This window comes from Myxocyprinus asiaticus, chromosome 37, assembly GCF_019703515.2.
Source record: "Myxocyprinus asiaticus isolate MX2 ecotype Aquarium Trade chromosome 37, UBuf_Myxa_2, whole genome shotgun sequence".
NCBI lineage: Eukaryota > Metazoa > Chordata > Actinopteri > Cypriniformes > Catostomidae > Myxocyprinus > Myxocyprinus asiaticus.
The window spans coordinates 18,198,450-18,219,817 of NC_059380.1; the positions used below are offsets into that span (position 1 = coordinate 18,198,450).

General features: G+C 40.1%; 1 protein-coding gene across 2 annotated transcripts in view; it reads left to right on the plus strand.

Annotated features, from left to right (window-relative positions):
- Positions 1-21,368, plus strand: part of LOC127428150 (paralemmin-1-like) — a 51,417-nt gene that overhangs the window by 14,663 nt on the left and 15,386 nt on the right. For both annotated transcript variants that reach the window (XM_051676280.1, XM_051676279.1), the window contains exons 2-4: positions 4,271-4,316; positions 5,873-5,953; positions 19,383-19,510. In XM_051676280.1, coding sequence (XP_051532240.1) covers positions 4,271-4,316; positions 5,873-5,953; positions 19,383-19,510 — 255 coding nt within the window. The remainder of the gene's footprint in view (positions 1-4,270; positions 4,317-5,872; positions 5,954-19,382; positions 19,511-21,368) is intronic.

The following is a 21,368-nucleotide window of genomic DNA, read 5'->3' on the forward strand; positions in this document are numbered from 1 at the left end:
AAAAAAAGATTTAAATACTGATCTGTTTCTCACCCACACCTATCATATAACTAATGAAGATATGGATTAAAACACGAGTCGTATGAATTACTTTTATGATGCCTTTATTAGCTTTTTGGAGCATCAACATTTTTGCACCCCTTCACTTGCATTGTGTGGAACCTTGAGCTGAAATCTTCTAAAAATAATAATTTGTATTCTGCAGAAGAAAGAAAGTCATACACATCTGGGATGGCATGAGGGTGAGTAAATAAGATAATTTTCCTTTTTGGGTGAACTATCCCTTTAACTTGCATGATCAACAAAATCAAACGCTGCACTGCTCACTTGCAGTGTAGTAACTTCATTTATTATTACAGGAATATTACAGGAGTGTGAGGCTTTCAATAATTAAATAGAATAGAATGATTGACATGTTTGTAAAATTCATGATTTAACATTCCAAGAGGAACATTAAATATTTTTATGCACATATACTGTAAATATGTTCAGTTGTTTTGCTTAATGCTGGAGTGGGTTATGGGTTACTGGAGGACTGCAGTGTTTGTGCTGTGTGTCAGTCTGTCGTGGAGGTGAATTTAGCTGAAAAAGCAGGTCTGGTTTGTTCTGAAGGGAAGCAGACCTGACAGATATGAACTCTTGCATCTAAAATCCCATGCAACTGCTGCATCAATGAATGATGCAATGTCTCCATATCAAGACCTTATGCTACACTAATAGGAAAAAAAACAAAATCCTGTTGCCCTCTCAAAACTTACTGCCATAATTCTAGGGTGCTGTGGACTGTTACCAAGACATTGCTATGTGGTTACTAAGGTGTTTAGCACATTGCTATGCAATTTTCTGGGTGTCCTAGGTTTTCTCTATAAGTTGGTCAAAAAGCTCACCTTCAAGTTTCTATAAAATTCTGGTCATTTAATATGGCTCATATCTCTCCTTCAATGCAAGTTTATGTTGCATTGTTTTGATGTTTTGCCTTTTTTATCGTCTACTCAGCAAAATCTCTTAGAAAAGTAAAATCAAACCTCTCCTCAACCTAATCTCTCTCAGCTGCATGTCACTCATCTGACTGGGGGGGGGCGGTCTGTGAGTTGTCTGTGAGTGTACGAGAGTTGAAGAACAGCCTTCACATTCTTCTTTTCCCTGACGGCATATCACCTCAGTTTTCAAACATTCTCGTACAGGGGCCGATGCCACAGCTGCGTCCTACAGCAGACAGGGCTGACAGCAGGGGTCCCATCTTACTGTCTGGAGGACCTTTTGGGCTGGACCATTAGCAAATGAAGCAAGGAAGTGCGTGTATGTGTTCACAAGAAATTAGTGTATGTGTTGAATGAGGATGTTCCTGATCGGAAAACAGATTTTATTTGTCATTAGGGAGAACTTCCACACTGGCAAGACAGCAATCTTCCACTCACAGCCATAGAGGCTGTGGTCAACATGAAATTAGCCATTTTATGCCTTTCTTGGAATCAGCTGCACAACTGATACAAGGAATTTTTGCAGTTTCAGTCCAAATCTGAATATTTTTTGCTCTTGCTCAATCGAACTCAGCATGATAGAATTCTCAGAAAGCTCCCATTTCCCAAAACCTTTCCCTTCTTTTCTTTGTGGAAAATCACCATATTAACCTGTATTTTAGCAGTCAATGAGACATTTAACAGATTACAGTCCTACAGTTCTTTCTACGTCTGAGGTCATATTTCTCATCTTTTATGTCATTGCACTAATAAAAATATTTGAGTCAATAAGAATTTTGCTGCCTTCAAAACCCCCTGTGAAGTTCCTACTTATTAACTTTAAAAATCGTAAATGTCCTGATGTTCGTACGAGTGATTTTGTTCAGAATAAAATGGATACACTGGTTTCTTATTTCATTCTTTTTTTCACGTCCTGACAAAGACAATAAAATGTAGTGCAAAAGGTGCACATTCGTACAGACTTCAAGTGAAGTCGGAAATATTGCAATTTCGAGTTCAAGGCACATGAATGACCAAGTGAAGTCGTATGTACTAGTGTGAAACTCGGATTTCTAGATGAAAACCGAGTTGCCGACTTGTGATTTTGGAAGGGGCATGTCAACATGAAAGATGATGACAGCAATAATTTTGCAAAATGGTTTCAATTGCAGTGCTTTATTTCAATAATATTAATTTGTTCATCCTGGTCTCATAGTGAAGACATGACTATATACATTTTTGAAAAACTTGTTATATGTCTCTCCAGGTACAATTCCCTGCAGTTTCCAGTAGAGGCACTACAACAACTGTGTGTTATTCACTTTCATGCAAATCATGACTTTAATGGCTGATTATGGCTTTATAAATACTTGTTTTTCTCTCTATTACTCAGACCCTGCTGTTTTATGATATCGACACACACTTACTCAAACGCATCTTATGAGAAACAATACATTTTAATGCTTGTATTACAGACCCACCTACATATACATATTTATTCCAACTTGATTTACTTGTGCATTAGCTCACCTGATGGGACATTGGACTTAAGAGTTGGAGGACTGTGGTTCAAGTTCAGCCATGAACTCAAACTGACATGTGACACGACAGAGTCATAGAAGCTGCATGAAATTATGTGGTTGCTTCAGAAATTGTGCTTTTTTGGGGGGGTTTTTAGACATTGATAAGGTAAGGATGTCTTTTTTAGTGTCTCATATATATTTTAAAACACTATTGGTTAGGTTCAGGCAAAAGTTTTAGTTCAGGGGTGTATGTTTACATTTATATTATTTATTTTTTTAGCTAAAATTCACCTTAAAACTGTGTCTGAATACAAAACCATCTTACTTGCTTTTGGCACCCCAGTTGGGCATTTCACTGTAAAACTGCTGCCAAACATGCTATACAGCACGTAAATTTTGAATTACAAAAATTTAGTCACGTAAATTTCAGGAGACCAGGCTGAATTTGTTATATATGAGAGGCTTTATAGTCAACTTTTGCTAAAGGGATAGTTTACCCCAAAATGAAAATTTTTAAGCTCCAAAAATCACATAGGTAACCATAAAAGTAATCCATAAGACTCCAGTGTTTAAATCCTTATCTTCAGAAGCGATATGATAGGTGTGGGTGAGAAACAGATAAATATTTAAGTAATTTTTTACTATAAATTCTCCTCCCTGCTCAGTCAATCTCCACTTTAACTTCCACTTTCACATTCTTCTTGTGTTTTTGGTGATTTACTTGCTTCATCCATATCGCCTCCTACTGGGCTAGGAGAAGAATTTCTTGCAAAAAAAGGACTTAAATATTGATCTGTTTCTCACCCACACCTATCATGTCACTTCTGAATATATGGATTAAAACACTGGAGTCATATGGATTAATTTTACGATGACTTTGTGCTTTTTGGAGCATAAAAATGTTGGCACCCATTCACTTGCATTGTATGGACCTACAGAGCTGAGATATTCTTCTAAATATCATCATTTGTGTTCTGCTGAATAAAGAAAGTCATACACATATGGGATGGCATGAGGATGAGTAAATGATGAGAGAATTTTCATTTTTGGGTGAACCTTTAAGCTTGTGTCACCCTTCACTGTTTTTTTTATTTTTTTATTTTTTTAATGCAAATTAAATAATGATTTGTAAGATACCATGCATTAATACATCTTATTGGTCATGTAACTGTGATGCAGGTATATTCACACATAGAAAAAAAGAGCTTTTGCAGCTGTTCATTTCATATTTCTTTTCATTTGCCTTCTCTATTTTATTTCTCGATTTAAATGCATTACATGTCATAAAAGCAAATGCCCAACTTGAACATAGGAGCTTCCTGGGTGCAAAAGAGCAGCATAAATGTAGAACATTCTGGTGCTGCCACAGAGAATGACATTCTGGTCATTCTGGTTGTGAAAGCCTGTCACCTCATAAATCGGGTGAATGAGTAGTAGTTTCTGTCAAGCTTTATTGTTATTCTTCATTAAAAGTACACAAAGAGCATACAAACTAAATTGCACAGTCAAACTTTCACAATTACAACATATGAAGATCAATACCAATTAGCTAGAAGGGTCTGGGCACTGGTAAGTACAACATTGTGGTGCAATTCATACATACTCATCTCTTAAATATGATCATTCTGAGGCAACTTGAATGCAGCATTATTAACTATGTGATATCACAGTCCTCTCAGTTCCCAGAAATAGCTAACGAAGTCCAGAAGCCAGAGCAGGAAACAAATCTGTCCTCTGATTGTTCTGTCTGCCCCTCTTATATGTTCACTCTCTTTCTCTATCTCGCAGGATGTCAGAATCAGTCTCACAGCAGGAGCGGCTCCAGGCTATAGCAGTAAGTCAGATTCTCACACTCCATGTTCCCCTGGCGTTCCTAAACCCACCTACTGAACCCATTTCATGGATCACAAACTGGGTCAGGGATTTTTACAAATGCAACTGATCTCAAAAGTATTTGATTTGTCAATCTGTGTCTAAAAGTGTTGGTCTAAGTTATTAAAATTGAAACAGAAACAATGTCAGATGTTTTTAAAGGTGGAATTTGTCATTTTTTTCATTGTTAAAATACCTTCTATCCCACTTTAATATGCAGACACAACAATAAGTGAGCCATTTAGATTAATTCCACCAAAAAGTGTAAACACTGTGACTCTTTCAACATTACTAAGCATCCTAACCAGCCCGATATTGGCTCAACCAATAGTGTGAGTTTTGGGCGGGACTATCTGTTTTAAGACCAATAGAAGGGAGTGTTCTAGAAACCTGTTTGAAAACTGAACAAATACACACTTCACTTTTAAGGTGAAAAGAGGCATATTGCAGTAAAATAGCAATAAATCAACCAGCCAACCTTTTCAACTGATAGCTAATGATCAGGCCAAGCCCTGTGGTCTGTATTTTTGCGTTTTAACCATTAATGAACACCACTGACAAATATGGGGAATCCGTTTAACTGGATTAAGCTGTGTAAACTTTTCCTGGCTTCTCGACATCCTTGTTCATCAAATTCTGAGTCTGGTGTTTTGTATTGTCAAAAGATTTTGGCCCTTTGACACCATATTGTAAGTTACTACGCTCCCCAACAAAACTAATACTGTAACATATAAACACCCCAGCCTTGAGTGTTCGTTTGCACAGCTTTATCTTGTCTTGTAGTCTACATAACGTACATCATTTTGGTCTGTTAATCAATGCACTCTTTCTAGCCCTCACACACATGGGTACATGCATTGAGGTGCATAAGTCACACCCGCAATCACACATGTACTCTCATTCTTGAATTGTTGCCTCACTCGCCGATTGATGAGCATACGCTTCTCAGCTCATTTTCTCTTACATGTGAATTTTGTTAGCACTTATTATCACAACATAGAAACTGAATATATGTGAGTTTGTCTCTTGAGAGTTCATTTCCAACAAAAACTATACATAAGTATGTCTGTTTATTTCACTGATTAAAGTGTCTGCATGTCTGTGCTAAAGGTATAGTTCATCCAAAAATGAAAATCATGTTATCATTTACTCACCCTTCCAAACCCGTATGAGTTTTTTTCTTTCATGGAAAACAAAAGAAGATATTTGTCAGAATGACAGGCACAGTCACCATTTACTTTCGATCTATAGAAAAAAAATGCTATGAAAGTGAATGGTGACTGAGGCTAACATACACCTTTTGCATTTCCCAGAAGATAGAAAGTCTTACAGGTTTGAAACAACATTAGGTAGTAAATTAGAGTAAATGATGACAGAATTATCTTTTTAGGGTAAATTCCTTTTATGTGAATGTCAACTACTTTTAGGAAAATTGTGCTTTGTCTGACCTTTTAGACTGAAATGCAAATTCTTGAAAATCTCGTACAAAACTAGGAGAGCTCTTTTTTTTTTCAACAGGAAAAGAGGAAAAGACAGACAGAAATTGAGAATAAGAAGAGACAACTAGAAGATGACAGACGACAGCTCCAGCACCTCAAGGTAAGACACAGACATCACAGGGCCAAATAATTTGGCATGTTTATTTCCCCTGTAACATCGGCACTTGAAAATTCATCCCATTACTTCACTCTTTTATATATCTGTATAGTATACAGGAGTCATGTAAGGTTAAAAAGCTATATTTGTGCAGTATGGAAAATTACTCGGTGACTGGAGAGAATGACTTGTATGACTTATAATCTCGAGCCTCAACTTTAAAGCCTCATTACACTGCATGCAAACTAGATTTAATATTTCCTGACCATTGAACTCAATCCAACCCAGAATATAAATAATTTGTTTTATTGTGTCTATTGTTTGTTATTTAAGCAATAAAGTCACAAATATTACGGATTTTCAGTTAACGGTACTTTATTACAGGGGTCATGACATGCATTATTTTATTATTTTAATATGTTCCTTGAGGTTCACTTATAATATTAGTGTTTTTTGTGTGTGCAAAAAACAGTAAAACATGATCATTTTCCACCCTCATTCTGACTGTCTGTCAGAACGCTCAGTTTTATAATTAATTATAATTATAATTTTATTATAATTATAATAATTATAATTATCTTTATTTATCACACATTATACATTTGCACATATATGGTGAAATTCTTCTTTTTCACATATCCCAGCTAGGCTGGGGTCAGAGTGCAGGGTCAGCTATGATACAGCGCCCCTGGAGCAGATAGGGTCAAGGGCCTTGCTCAAGGGCCCAACAGTGGCATCTTGGCAGTGCTAGGGCTTGAACCCCCAACCTTCTGATCAGTAACCCAGAGCCTTAACCGCTGAGCTACCACTGCCCCTGGTGCTGCTTCTCCTTTAAGACTTGACAGTAAATGCCCACTGTTATGATTGTCTCTCTGATCTTGACTGACCTGCTCTCTCCTTGCCATCTCACTGCTCACCACTACTGGGCAGGACTACGGAAGAGATAAGGTAATGTAGGCGTTGATGTGTCGTTGTGGAGGTGGTCAGATGCAAATGTCTACCCCAGTTTGACATCACAATGTGGAGGATGAACCATTTTGGCAGCTTGGTTTCAACAAATGGTCTTTTTACAGTGAGGAATAAGTTCTGAAACTCATAGTATGTTTTTTGAGTACAATGAACTCTTACTTGTGAAAAGATCAAGGGAAATTTGATTCCTCATGTTGTGACCCCTTTAAGCAAATTCATTAAGTGTCATCCTTCTGCTTGAAGATTCAATACCTGACATGCAAATTACGCTTAATATTTGGCATCCATGGGTGCTGTACAATGATTCAAAGTAGCTACATAAACGTCTCAGTTACGTACGTAACCTCGGTTCCCTGAGACGAAGGGAACAAGATATTGCGTGCTAACGCATTGTGGAAGGGGCACAAGTATATGTTTGGCAAACGAAATAGCAAGCGCTCTAAACAGAGAGGACTTGTGAAGAGAGAGACATAACGTCTAGGTTGTAAAACCTTGCGAATGTGTTTTGAAAAGACCATCCTGCTGCAAAACATTTGTCTTGTAAAGACACACCATTCATCCATTCCCATGAGTAGGCCATGCCTCTAGATGAATGTACTTTAACACCAATTGGGCAAATCATACACTGTGACCCAAAAGCTGGGCAATAACATTAACATTCCAGTGAGAAAGTCTTTGCTTGGAGATGGACATTCCTTTCGTGCATCCTCCTTAGCACACAAAGAGCTGATCAGACAGTCTGAAATGGCGGGTGCGTTCAACTTACGCGTGTAGCGCCTGCACAGGGCATAACCAATGCAAGAATTGTTCCTCATCCGAATTAAATGGAGGAGGGAAGAAGGCTTGAAGGTGAACCACCTGCACTCTGAAGGCCGTGATTATAACCTTAGGCACATAGCCTTTTCTGGGTTTAACAGAGGCTTTTGAAAGACCAAACTCCATACATGAATTGTCAATTGATGGTGCACGTAAGTCACTGAAAGACCTGTTTTACTGAGGCCAGAGCGAACAGTAGTGCGATCTTAATGGAGAGCATGTGCAAATCAACAGAGTCCAAAGGCTCGAAGGGGGGCCCTGCAAGCGCTTTTATGACCAAAGTTAGGTCCCAAGTCCGGAATGTAGCCGGCCGAGGTGGATTTAATCGTCTTGCACCTCTAATGAACTTAATGATTATATCATGCTTACCTATAGTGGCACTGGTTTCAGGTTCATGATAAGCAGATATAGTCGCCACATAAACTTTGAGCATTGACGGAGTGAGTCCTGCATCTAATTGCTCTTGAAGAAATCTAAGAATCTCATGTATGGGGCAGTTTACTGGGTCTTTACCACGTGAAAGACACCAATCAGTGAACACATTCCATTTTAACATGTAGAGGCTTCTCGTGGATGGTGCTCTGGCCTGTAAAATGATGTTCATGACTGAATGTGTCAGTTCTGGCGCGTTTAGCGTGCTCCGCTCAGGGGCCACACATGCAGGTTCCACAACTTGGGCTGGGGATGCCAGATTGTGCCTTGCACCTGAGAGAGGAGATCAGCAGTATTTCCCATGGCGAGCTATATAACATCTCTATAATTTCCGGAAACCATGGCTGACTGGGCCATTTCGGCATGACCAATAGAATCGTTTCCTTGTCCTCTCGTACTTTGCATATGACAGAGTGAATTAGGCACACCGGGAGAAATGCATATTTGCGTTTCGCCGGCCATTTGTGGGCCATTGCGTCTGCTCCCAGTGGGGCTTGGGACTTCGAGTACCAGAGGGGACAGTGGGCGTCCTCCACTGAGGCAAATAGATCAATTTCTGCTTTGCCAAATATTTCCCAAATCCTCAGGACAGTTTGAGGATGAAGTCTCCATGCCTCCAGATCATCCCTTGGCATGACAATAGGTCCTCACAGTAATTCAGATGGCCTGGGACATATGTCGCTCTCAGGGAAAGGAGATGACGCTCGCTCCACAGGAGGAGGTGACACGTCAGTCTGAATGAATTCCGCCTTGGCGGTTTATATACGCCACAACTGTCATGATGTCTGTGTGAACCAGAACATTTCTGAATAGTTCGCTATTTCTGACTGAAAAGCCTTCAAGGCTAGGAATACAGCTGATAGCTCTAGGCGGTTGATGTGCCACGCCCTCCTCGCACCTGTCCAGATGCCGAAAGCCGGGCGTCCATCGCACACCACCTCCCAACCTGTGTTGGAAGTGTCCGTAGTCACCACTTTCAGCCTGAAAATCTGCCCCAGCATGACACCTCACTGGTAAAAGGCAGGAGCTGTCCAAGGTGCTAGACCAGCTATACAGCGGCGAGATATAGTGATGCGCCCATGGCGCCAAGCATGTTGTGGCACACGACACTTGACACAGCACTGAAGAGGTCTCATGTGTAAAAGATCTAATGGAATGACTGCAGATGCCGCCGCCATAAACCCCAATGCTTTTTGAAACAGCTTCAGTGGAAGTATTCTCCCCAGTTTGAAGTGAGACAGACACTGTAGAATTACCTGAACGCGCTCGCTTGTGAGGTGCGTGTGCCCACTCATGGAGTTGAGGCGGGCTCCCAAAAAGGAGATTTGTTGGCTGGGGGAGAGCATGCTCTTCGCCCAGTTGACACTGAGGCCCAAGCTGTTTAGATGCTGAAGCAGTAAGTCTCTGTGCTGGCATAACAGAGCCTCTGATAGGGCCAGTAACAGCCAATTGTCGAGATAGTTAAAAATGCGCACGCCGCTCAGTTTCAGAAGGGCGAGAACTGCATCGATGCACTTTTTGAACGTGCGAGGAGCCAGAGGACTTTGAATTGATACGCCGTTCCCTCAAATGGGAATCTCAAAAACATCCTGTGATGTGGTACAATTTGGACATGAAAGTACACATCTTTCAGATCTATCGACGCAAACCAGTCATGTGGGCAGACATGCGATAAGATCCTTTTCTGAGTAACCATTTTGAATTGGCACTTTGCAAGTGCGTGATTCAAATGTCTCAGATCTAGGATTAGCCAAAGCCCGCTGTCTTTCTTTGGGACAAGAAAATAATGGCTGTAAAACCCTTTTTGGGTTTGAAAATTTGGAACAACCTCTATCGCATTTTTCGCGAGGAGATTGTGTATTTCGGCTCGCAACACTGGCGCATCTTCAGACGAAACCGTGGAAGACAGAACGCTGTTGAAACAGGGTGGCCGGCGTGCAAATTGGATCATATACCCATGTTCGATAGATTTTAGCACCCAATCTGAAATACCCGTAAGGGCTCGCCATGCATTCGTGTAACGGGACAGAGGGCAATTTGGTTTGTTCATTGTATGATATAATGTGCCGCTCACCAGTGGGAAGCGGTTGTGCACAATGTGTGGACTTTGAAGATGAAAAGAGCTCTTTATTGAGAATGTGTGAGCGTCTCGTGCTTGTGCAAAGAGCACTGTATTCTTTTTTGCATTTATTGCATTTTTTACTGGGGGGGGGGGTCTGCCGGCCCAGGGCGGGCGCTGATACTTCTGCTTCCGTTTCGGCCATGGCTTGTGTGGCCTCACCGGTGGCTCGGCAGTGGCAGGTGGCAGAACTGAGGCAGCGGATATGGGGCTTTTGGCCGGGCGCTGGCTTGAAACAGAGTGGGAGTGATCCGGCTGTGATATGGTACTCTGTTTCGGCATAAAATGTCTCATAGCCTGTGATTTTTGCTGAGTCGCGACGTAACTATTGGCAAACTTATCCACAGAGCCGCCAAAGATGCCTGCTGGAGACACTGGAGCATCCAACAGAGCGGCTTTTTCCTTCTCACGCATTACCGTGGGGGTCAGTCAGATGTGATGATCCAGAACTGCCAAATTTCCTCTGGTCTGATGAAACAAAAATGGAACTTTTTGGCCATAATGACCATCATTATGTTTGGAGGAAAAAGGGTGAGGCCTTCAAGCCGAAGAACACCATCCCAACCGTGAAGTATGGGGGTTGCAGCATCGTGTTGTGGGGGTGCTTTGCTGCAGGAGGGACTGATGCACTTCACAAAATAGATGGCATCATGAGGAAGGAAAATTATGTGGATTTATTGAAGCAACATCTCAAGACATCAGCCATGAAGTTAAAGCTCGGTCGCAAATGTGTATTCCAAATGGACAATGACCCCAAGCAGACCTCCAAAGCTGTGGCAAAATGGCTTAAGGACAACAAAGTCAAAGTATTGGAGTGGCCATCACAAAGCCCTGACCTCAATCTGAAATTTGTGGGCAGAACTGAAAAAGCATGTGTGATTTATATACACACAATATACAATTGCTTTATAAGGATACACAACTCCTGTCGAAGCGCTGCAGGGAATCAGGATGCTGAAGCGGCCCGTTCACCAGTGAAGTGTCAAGGGACTCGTGTAGTCGATGGCGAAGCAGTAGAGGGCTTTTAGACGAGAGATTAATCGCTGTATTGATGGAAGGAAATTCTGAGGAATGGTGTTTGCGCACCTGCTTTTATAGCGGATAGCTTCATGCCTAAAAGGGCAGGGCTCAAACACCATAGCCAATATTAGAATATTGCCGTTATTTTAGAGAGGTTTCAGCTAGGTCGTGTGGAAGGACACTCCCCATATGCGTTAGCACGCAATGTGTAGTGTACTGAGTCGTAAGGGTACAGGTGTTTCATGTCATAGCTGTTACTACATTGTGCATTGTAGCACAACTGAAACACTTTATTGATCAATCAGCATCCAGGACTGGAATTATCTGTTTTATAATGAGTGATTAACCAGTTGTGAGCTTTGTGTTTTTGTCAGTAAACTAGTCTGTTCTCTTGGCGTTGGGCCTCTAATTGTCAGGAAGAGATGGTGAGTTCTTGGATGGTCTCTGTATAAGACTGCTGTGTTGACCAGACCACAGTGACTTGAAAGCTTTTGGACACCCCTGTATGAAATGGTGCAGTTTGGGCCAAGAACACCCGTCAGACACAGGAAGGAGAATTGGCTATGGGGGGTTGATAGTACATCCTGTTTATATGAAGAGGGAAATGTTTCACCCTGCTAAATATATGCTGTATTATCTCTGTGGCACCCAGATCAGGTGTACACGATTGTGAAGGTGTCTTTCCCCTCCCAGATTTCAGTTTTAGAAATATATTAAAACAGTGATTACATTTTAATGTCTCTAGCTATTTCCTAAAATACACACTAGCATACAAATTCTATCTCTTCAGTATGTATACTGTGCACATTATGCAAATTTGTGCATTACAAAATGTGCAGTATAGAACAAAGCACACCCTGTTGAGCACCAAATACCAGAAAGTTATGTGCTTTATTTGACCTTCCATTTCCAGTATGACATATGAACCAGAAGTAAAATCAACTGTGAATCTACTTCTTCTGCAAAAGCTAGGACAATTTTAAACAAAATTGGATTAAAATGTCAAAATAACTTTTTTTTATTTCCAGGTTGGTATCTGGATATCACTCGCTGAATTAAACATGCAATGTAGTGAAGTCATGTGACAACAATGTCGCTTCTGTCTGTAACGCTTGTTGTGCGCTGAATGCAGTAGGCAGTACTTGGAAGAGATAAGGAGCTTAGACTTAGAAAAGAATCAAACTGGTTTGAAGATTCAACCCAAATGTTTCGGACATTACTATCATAGAGCCCCATGCAGCTTATTTTTGCAGCTGGGTTAGTAGCCTATTAAAGTATTGAAAGGCGAACATGTACATTCAATGTGACCTTCATTGATTCATTGCCACCAACAAAAACATAAGTCATTAAAACTATCAGGTGCTTGAGCCCCCCCCCCCCCATTTCAATGCCACTGGCGGTTAGTACTTTGGTGCTCACATGGGACAGGTTGGAATGTGGAATTCATCATTTCCCAATCTCATTCACAATCCCTCAATTCCCAAATAATTGTCTTCACTGTATTGTCTCTATCAATAAAAGTGGCAAAAGCCCCAAAAATAAAATAAAACAATTTGGTCTTGTAAACTCTGTGAAAGTTGAAATTGGCTGGGATTTTTCTGCCTGTGTTTTTTGGAGCTTCAAAACTTTACAGAGCAGCTCTGGCTGCGAGAGACTGGCCAGAGGTAAGTTTCAAAAACTCTCCTCATTAGCAGTTTCTATGGAGCTCCCATTCAGAGTCAGCAAAATGCAGAGAGTGAAAGAGAGGGAAAGAGAGAGAGAGAGAGAGAGAGAGAGAGAGAGAGAGAGAGAGAGAGAGAGAGAGAGAGAGAGAGAGAGAGAGAGAGAGATGAATGGTCATTGAATAGTGGGCCGCATATCTCTAAAGTATGGAGGGGCCTCTGACAGTCCTGAAAACACATGCTCTCTGATATATGAGCAAGCTTTTGTTCACTTGAGATAACTGCCATAGTGTTCTGCTCAAATACAGAATAATTCAAACCACCTGAGGGTCGAGTTTTAGGCCTCTTGCCAGCTCTTGCTCTTGCAAAAGTTTATGTATGATATATATATTAGATTTCAGGATTAATTTATTCACTTTCTGTCAGAGAGTGTAAACTTTACACTGAAGTGTTTTGGCTCCAAAACTTCCCTTGTTTTGATTGGCTCATCAGTTTGTCAAGACTGATTAAAGGATGCATGGCCTCCCTGGGGTGGTCAGGATGTTAATAATGCTGATTAGTTGGATGTGATTTGATTAATGGGATGGTTTATAAGACAAGTCATATTATTTTAATCCAAAAAGGCATATAAACGGAGATAGGCTATGTTTGGAATAGCATAGAATCATACTAATTTGACTGTTTCTGCAGTAAAGTATGTATTCTGTGCATAGTCCGCAAATTTGCTGTATGCATTAAATACCCGGATGACCTAAACTACATTTACCAAAATGTGCAATATACAACCGAGCACACTGTAAGGAAAACTGTATTGACCTTCCATTTCTAGTGTAACAAATTAACTGGAAGTTATAGCAGCCAACAATTTAAATCATTTTCTTGAATAATTATTTGAGCAGACTGCCAAAAGACACATTTTGAAACTTTGATGGATAATTCCAAATGCTGTCATTTTGAAATAAAAAAAGAAACAAGAAAATGTTTTTAACCTAATGTATCAGTTTTGACTTTACGCTCTGTCTCTCACATTCCCGATGTATGTGTGTGCCCTGTTTATTCCCTGGTATTAAGATATGTTAAGAAGCGTATTAACATGCACCATCATCATTAACACCTGGTATTATGCGTCTCTTTTGTGTTTGGATTTTGAGTAGAGGCCTAGAGGGTCTCTGATTTCATGACTGCATACACCAATGAATGATAATAAAGCGCAAATATGCATAATAACAAAAAGCGCAAAAAAGCAGTGCATCATTTCAGCCAATTATACAGCATTCAGAGCAGAATTGTCAGTTATTTAAGTGCAGTAACTGTATTAAATGAGCATCAGAGGTGTGTTTCTCATGTGGCACTTTGTTCAAATCAGGGACAATGAAAAAGGTTTGTAAACTTGTGCATGTATGTATGCGCTTTAACTGGCAAATTTTAAAAACCTGGTTTTAGATTGACAGGTAGAACCTTCACCCTAGAGCGCTCCCTAGAACTCCTTGGTTTCACCAAACTTACTCCTTGATTTCACCAAGCCTACTGTCATGAATATGCCAATATAATGGATGCTACACCCCTGAATGTAGCTCTAGTACTTTTAAAATAAAAACAAGTATGAAGAATGAAAATAGATCATGATAGAAATTTTATAGAGAGTGACGGATAAAGATTTTTTTTTTCTAGTGCATCCTCTGAACATGATGCCACACACAAACATCCCTAATAATTTAATCTCAGCACAAATGCCACTAAATATATACATCCTTGTAAAAAAGCTCAAGTGACAGGGAAAGAAAACCATAAATGGGCAAACCGTCAAAGGCTGTGCGTATTATCTCACTTGAGCGTCATAACAAAACTAATCAAAACGAACTCCTCAAAGCAATGGCATGCAGTTCATTGAAATGATGAGTGGTGCGCATTAACTAATCCAACTAGCAACATATTCAAATAAAATTAGCTTTTAAAACTTACCAATGAAGTTCACCACGCAAGTCTGCACTCAACAGCGGTCATATCCGAGGCTTATGTCAACAGCTTGACACACATATGATCAAAGCTTTTGATTGGCTCAGGGGCAAAGGCAAATGAGCCCCTCGGGCCATCATTAAAGGCTCGTTGCACATGCGCATGATGTTCTCAGGATCTCCGTTGATTAACATTGAGGACAATGGGCAAGCCCCACGCATAGCAAATGAAAATGATTAAAAGGCTTTAACACAACAAACCTTAACAGAATTTCTTGAAAGAATTTCTAAGTTTTTCTTGTATAATGGACATAATATAAGTTTAAGATGTGGAAATTATTTTATTTCTTAAAATAAATTAATGATGGTGCCACACATTTTGCACGACAGCGCCACCTCTGCCGAGGCTCAACCCCACTTGCCCACCAATGCAGAGACGCCGCTGGGGGTGAGTAAACAATGACTGAATTAACATTTTTTGGGTGAACTAACCCTTAAGGGGCAACAAAAGTCATTTTTTAATCTGTTGCGCAAAAAGCTGGATCCATTTTACTTTGTAATACAGTGGCTCAGCCATGAGGAGCTTTTAATCTTTGTCCTCTATTTTTTGATTGCATTGTGTCAGTGAAGATGTGTGTGTGTATATGTGTGTGTGTGTGTGTGTGTGTGTGTGTGTGGTCAGCACATGCTCACACAGTAGGTCTGCAGGGAGTGGGAGGTGGCAGTTCAGGCAAAAATGAAAAAGGAGATGAAGTCAAACAAAGAAATGAAAGACAGAGAGGTGCAGAATGATTTAGAAGGAGGGAAGGATTACTTTGATGATTGGATTACTTTTTTAGTGATCTGATTATTCATAAAATAGCATCTGTTGTTGCAAAGTAGCTTTCATTTTATTAGAAAGAATGTGAAAGTGGTGTGCATGAATCCAAATCAAAATGTATAATGCTGCATTAGCACAGAAAGTTATTTGACTTCTGAAAAGAGGGAGATGGCCATCTTCAAAGGCTTGATCAGTAACAGCTGGGACAGGCAGGAATGTTTAAGGCCTGCAGTGCACTGTGCAGTAAATGCCTTTAAGGGCTGGACAGCCGCCAAATCGTACAGCTTACTTCCATAATGCTCAGTCTTTCAGTGTGCACTAAATACATTTCTTGTTTGTTGTTTTTTTTGTGAGCACTTGCTAGAGGAGCAGATATAGGGCTCTATTTTCGTGAGTGCGCAAAGCTCAGCACTACGCGCAATGACCATGTGCTACTTCTTATCCAATTTTCGTAAGAGCGCTAATTCTAAGTGCAATTTTCGTGCCAGCACAAAGCACATGTGGGCGTGGGCTGGAGTGTTTGCGCTAACTGTGGGTGTATTGTTTTCTATTTTGCATTTAGAGAGCCACAGTGTGAAATCACTCTCTAGATTACTAAAAGTGCAGGCAAGTCTGAGAGAAAATGTATACAGCCTCAAATCAAATAAACGTCTGATTTTCTCCAAGCCTGTACCCACAGTGGCTCATATTATTAGGAATTACTCATTTTCATTACAGACCCAGATTTTTCATTAAAATCAGTAGTACACATGAAGTGGTTTTGGATTGGGTTTGTTTGGTAATGAGCTACCATAAAAAGTTTGTATAGCTCCATTGCTGCCCTGCCTGGTATATCTTCAGCACCCTTTAGGTTTAGAGTAACAGTGCTCAGCTGCAATCTCTTAGGCTGGGCATACACGGTGCGAGTTCGGGAGGTCGTGAGCCCCTGCACATTTTATGAGTCAGTTTATCTGAAAATCATACAGGTGCAATTGTACACGACTTTACGACCTGGCAAATTCCAGAGCAATCGCATAAAGTTTCACGCTATTTATCATTATAAGACATAAAGCCAGAGGAAGACATTGCTTTAATTCCTCGTAGCTTGCAATTTAGAAATAAAAAAGTAGTCTAGCATGGCCAGGGGCTGCATTAGCTGAAAACTCATCTGCCAATAAAAAAATAAAAAATAAAAATAAATGAATAATTATTACAAATGCTGTCCAACTTTTGACAGATTCAGATTTCGAAGCGAGGCTGTGTGATTTCATGACTGCATACATCAATCATAACGTCAGTGTGTTGCTGCCAGTTACTGCATGACAATAAAGTACACAAAATGTACAAGATTAAAAAGAATGTGCGGAAAATTTCTGTCGGTTATACTTGGATTTAATTTAAGCGCAAATATGATGTTTAGTGCAGAATTCTGAGTTATTTTAGTGGAGTAGGCTACCTGTATTATTTAGTTTTAGATATAGGCTTCGTCCTTCTCATCTGTGTCACTGCTTGCATGTTGATAGCAGCCATTCTGAAGAAGATCTGTTAGGTCTTGTCCATGTGAATGCACTTTAAAGCCGCAGACAGCAAAGTTTAAAAATCTTGTTTTAGCGCAGCGGTTGATTGACAGGTAGAACTTTTAACCTAGAAGTCCTTGGTTTCAACAGACACATGCTTGGAGAGTTAAAAAAAATCTTCTATCACATATCCACTATTTAAATAAAAATAGACCTTGACGGATATTTACAACTCTGTCCGTAAGAGTGATAAAGATTTTTTTCTAGCGCAACCCATAATGCAAATTATTTGTTTGAAGAGCAGGGAACAGCATGGACTTTCTGTAGAATCATTCCCAGTGATGTGGTCATGAGTAATATGGGGAAAACTGTTTTAACACGACAATTTTCTCCAAATGTGAAAAAGCTAAATGAACACTCAGTATTCATTGATCGTGTGAGTTGTAACACCTTCTCCTGATTGGTCAACTTCAGGTAGATTGCCAAATCGGCTCGTTCAACTGAACACACCTCAAAAATTCAAGCCGACAATGGTAAAAAATTATCAGGAGGTCGTGAGCCACTCGGCTCCGCTCATATTCCTCTCACACGATGCGAGCCACGACCACATGAGCACCAACGATTTCCACGCAATCTCTCCTGACTGGAGAAAAATCGGTCGGGAGCTCACATGACAGCCGAAAATCGCACTGTGTACATCCGCCTTTAATGGCTGCTGGTAATAGGATGGGCACAAGGAAGACCATATACAGTACTGTGCAAAGGTCTTAGGCACATAAGATGTTTCACAAAAACATTTGTCTTAAGATGGTTATTTATGTCTTCAGCTTTAGTGGGTCAATAGAAAATATTCATTTTAGACTCCCAAACATTACTTTGTAAATAGAATAGTTTAGAATAGAAGAACAGGGAGCTCTACAACAGATAGAATGGCCCCCACAGACCCCCCACTGAACATCGATTCAGTCTGGGATTAAATGAAGAGACAGAAGCAACTGAGACAGCCTAAACTGTGGCAAATTCTCCAAGAAGCTTGGAACATCCTATCTGCCAACAACCAGGAAAAACTGTGTCCAGGAGTACCTAGGAGTATTGGTGCTGTTTTGAAGGCAAAGGTGGTCACATCAAATATTGATTTAGCTTTTTTTTTTTTTTTTTTTTACTGGACTTTGCATGACATTAATTGATAATTGAAAACTATTTATGGCATTATCTTGGAAGACATCATTACTATGCGATATTTTTCACCAGTGCCTAAAACTTTTGCAAAGTACTGTACATGCACACGTCTTGTATGGTATGTGAATGGCAAACAAATTGCCATGTAGCTGCAAAGATTTAAACTTACCAATAAGCAAACATCAACCATTAAGTGTCAGAGGTAGAGGGTAAGATCAGATTCAGAAAATAAGTCAGAGCAGTGTCAATACAACTTAGTGCTGTGCCAGTTCAACACTTAGATTTTAGTGCCAATCAACTGAATAATTTAGGCATAGGAAGGGCTGTGCAGTATTTGGTTAGTAAAGATCTCTTCTCTCATAGGAGATCTCCACAGGCTGGAGATAACAGAAATTAAGCTCCTTTTGGGGGGGGGGGTGGGCATGATTCACTTTCATCATTTTTCAAAGATGAATGCTTCACTTTGGGTGAGGCAATGGTGCTACATTGTAAAAATGCCTGTCATGTTTCTACTCTTGTTAGGTAACATGTCTATTTCATTATTAAAGAAAAAAAAACTTCAGACGTATTTGGAATGCAATAATAGTGTGCTATACTGTATACTGCACATACATTAAAATAGTATGTTAACCAGTGTAAAATGTGCAACTGTACCTGTTTTTAACAGTGGTATGTGACATCACTATGTTGCATTCACTATGTTAAATTCAGCAAGTGTTGTCCAGTTTTCCTATTTTAATCCTTTTTGTTTTTTTATTATTATTATTTTTTAGGACTTTCTACACTCTAATCAAATCAGCGAGCCAAGAAAAGATGTAAAAATAAATCACTGACATTTTGATAAATATAGTAGGTCATCCGGGTGTTCCTTGCATACAGAAAATGTATTGCATATTGTTAAACGTGAGTAATAAGATGGCATGCTATTCCAAACATTCTCTTTTATTTTGTACTTTTTCTTGTAGTCAAAGGCACTGAGAGAAAGATGGCTGCTGGACGGTGCGCCCTCTGCAGGCCCTGAAGAAGATGAGACCAGGAAACAGCTGCGTGAGGATGAAGCCAAGACCAGAAGCCTTGAGGAGACTATTCTCAGGTAAGCTTTGCTAGGTTTAAGAGTTATGTATAAATGTTTAAACAGTCCAGAACACCTGTTATGCTCTTGTACAATAATTTATAAAACAGAGTCATACAGAGCAATCTCCAGCAACATAGCAACCTAAAGTCAATAGTTTTCAATGAGTTGGCGATTTCGAGCAACATGAGCACACATCTTATTGGTGATGCAATTCTGAAAATTCTGATTTTTTGACAACTGATTCCTGACATGCCATTTTTACCAGCAATATATCCCATTTGTGATCTGATTTCCAAAAGCTGTGGACAGTTGCACAGCCCACCAATAACATATGGGCACCGAGGGGCAGGATCGCCTACTAGCAACTAACGGTACAGCAACCTGGCAACCTAGTGATACATTTACTGTATGAAGGGGCACAAGAGGGGTAAATAGAACAGAGACCATTTAGTCTGGGTCGTCAAGCGGTGTTTTTCAGTCCAGCTGTGGTAAGATAGCAAGTCTCTGATGTGGGATCTATCACACCAGACAGTGTAGTGTGGATCCAGAGGCTGGGATCTTTCTTATCTGATTTGTCTCATTGTATTCCTGATTGTGAAAAAGTGGCACTGGTCTTTCTGCTGGCTGGCAGGTCAGCCTGAATCTCCATTCACTGATTAAATCTCTGCTCTGGCTGCAAGTGTTCCTGGCGCAAGATTGGCATGCCAACCATTAAGTCATGCCAGTAAGCAGCCAATGCCAGTTAGACCTGGTGTGGAAGAAACACTCAGACAGAGGTTGTGTAAATAACTAAATATATGAAGTAAAAAAAAAAGAAAAATCGTATTTTTTGTACAATTGAGAGGACAAGAAACGATAGGAAAAAAAGTGAATGGGATCAGGAAATGTTACGAGCTGGATTCTTACTCTTGTCACCCACAGGAGCACCACACCTCAATGTGCACACACATCAACTGCTAGGCCACGGCTCCAACATTAAATCAAATTATAATTGGTACAGAAATTTTCCTTCCTTGTTCCAGCCCTTGTTCCTTGTATTCAGAAAAGGTAATGTCACTGTCATCAGCCCTTCCCTTGCAGGTCATCCAGGGATGACCATTTTTTTGTCAAAGAAATCACTCTTCTTTATGATAAGAGTGAAGTACTAAACCCATTCCTACATTTTGCTCCAGTTTAAGATCTGGATAGAGCACTGAGAAGTAGAGATGGGAATCGTAAGGAATTCAATAATTCCAGTTCCAATTCCTCATAGCGATTCTGATTGTTTAACAGTTCCATTAACGATTCTTAATTCTGAGTAAGAAATATTTAGAAATAATAAATGCAATTTTTAGCAGTCTGTTGCCAAATGATGAGATTGTTTCAGATTTCAACAAAGCAGATATAACAAATCAGAGATACATTTTAAACAGACAGTGGTCACACTCTGTATTTCATTTTGTAGATTCAGAAGAACCGGCTCATAAGAGTAATTTCTTCAGGAATTGGACTACACTGGTCACGCTGTGTTTTTCTCACTATAGATGCAGAACTGGCTCATGAGAGTAATTTCTTCAAGAATTGGACCACACTGGTCGTGCTGTGTTTTGCACTGTAGATGCAAAAGAACCAGCTCATAAGAGTAATTTGTTCTTGAATACGACTACACTGGTCACGCAGTGTGTTTTATGCAGTAGACTCAAAATAAAAACGGCTCAGAAGAGTCATTCGGTCAAGAATTGGACTACTGTACACTGGACACACTGTGTGTTTCGCGCTGTAATTCAGACACAGCTTCCGATGATTCGGACAGAAATCTAGACTAAAAGGCCATGCACACTACAAAGTTCCGGGAGTAACAACCGCATTTAAATGTAGGAGTGAATCCCCTGTATTT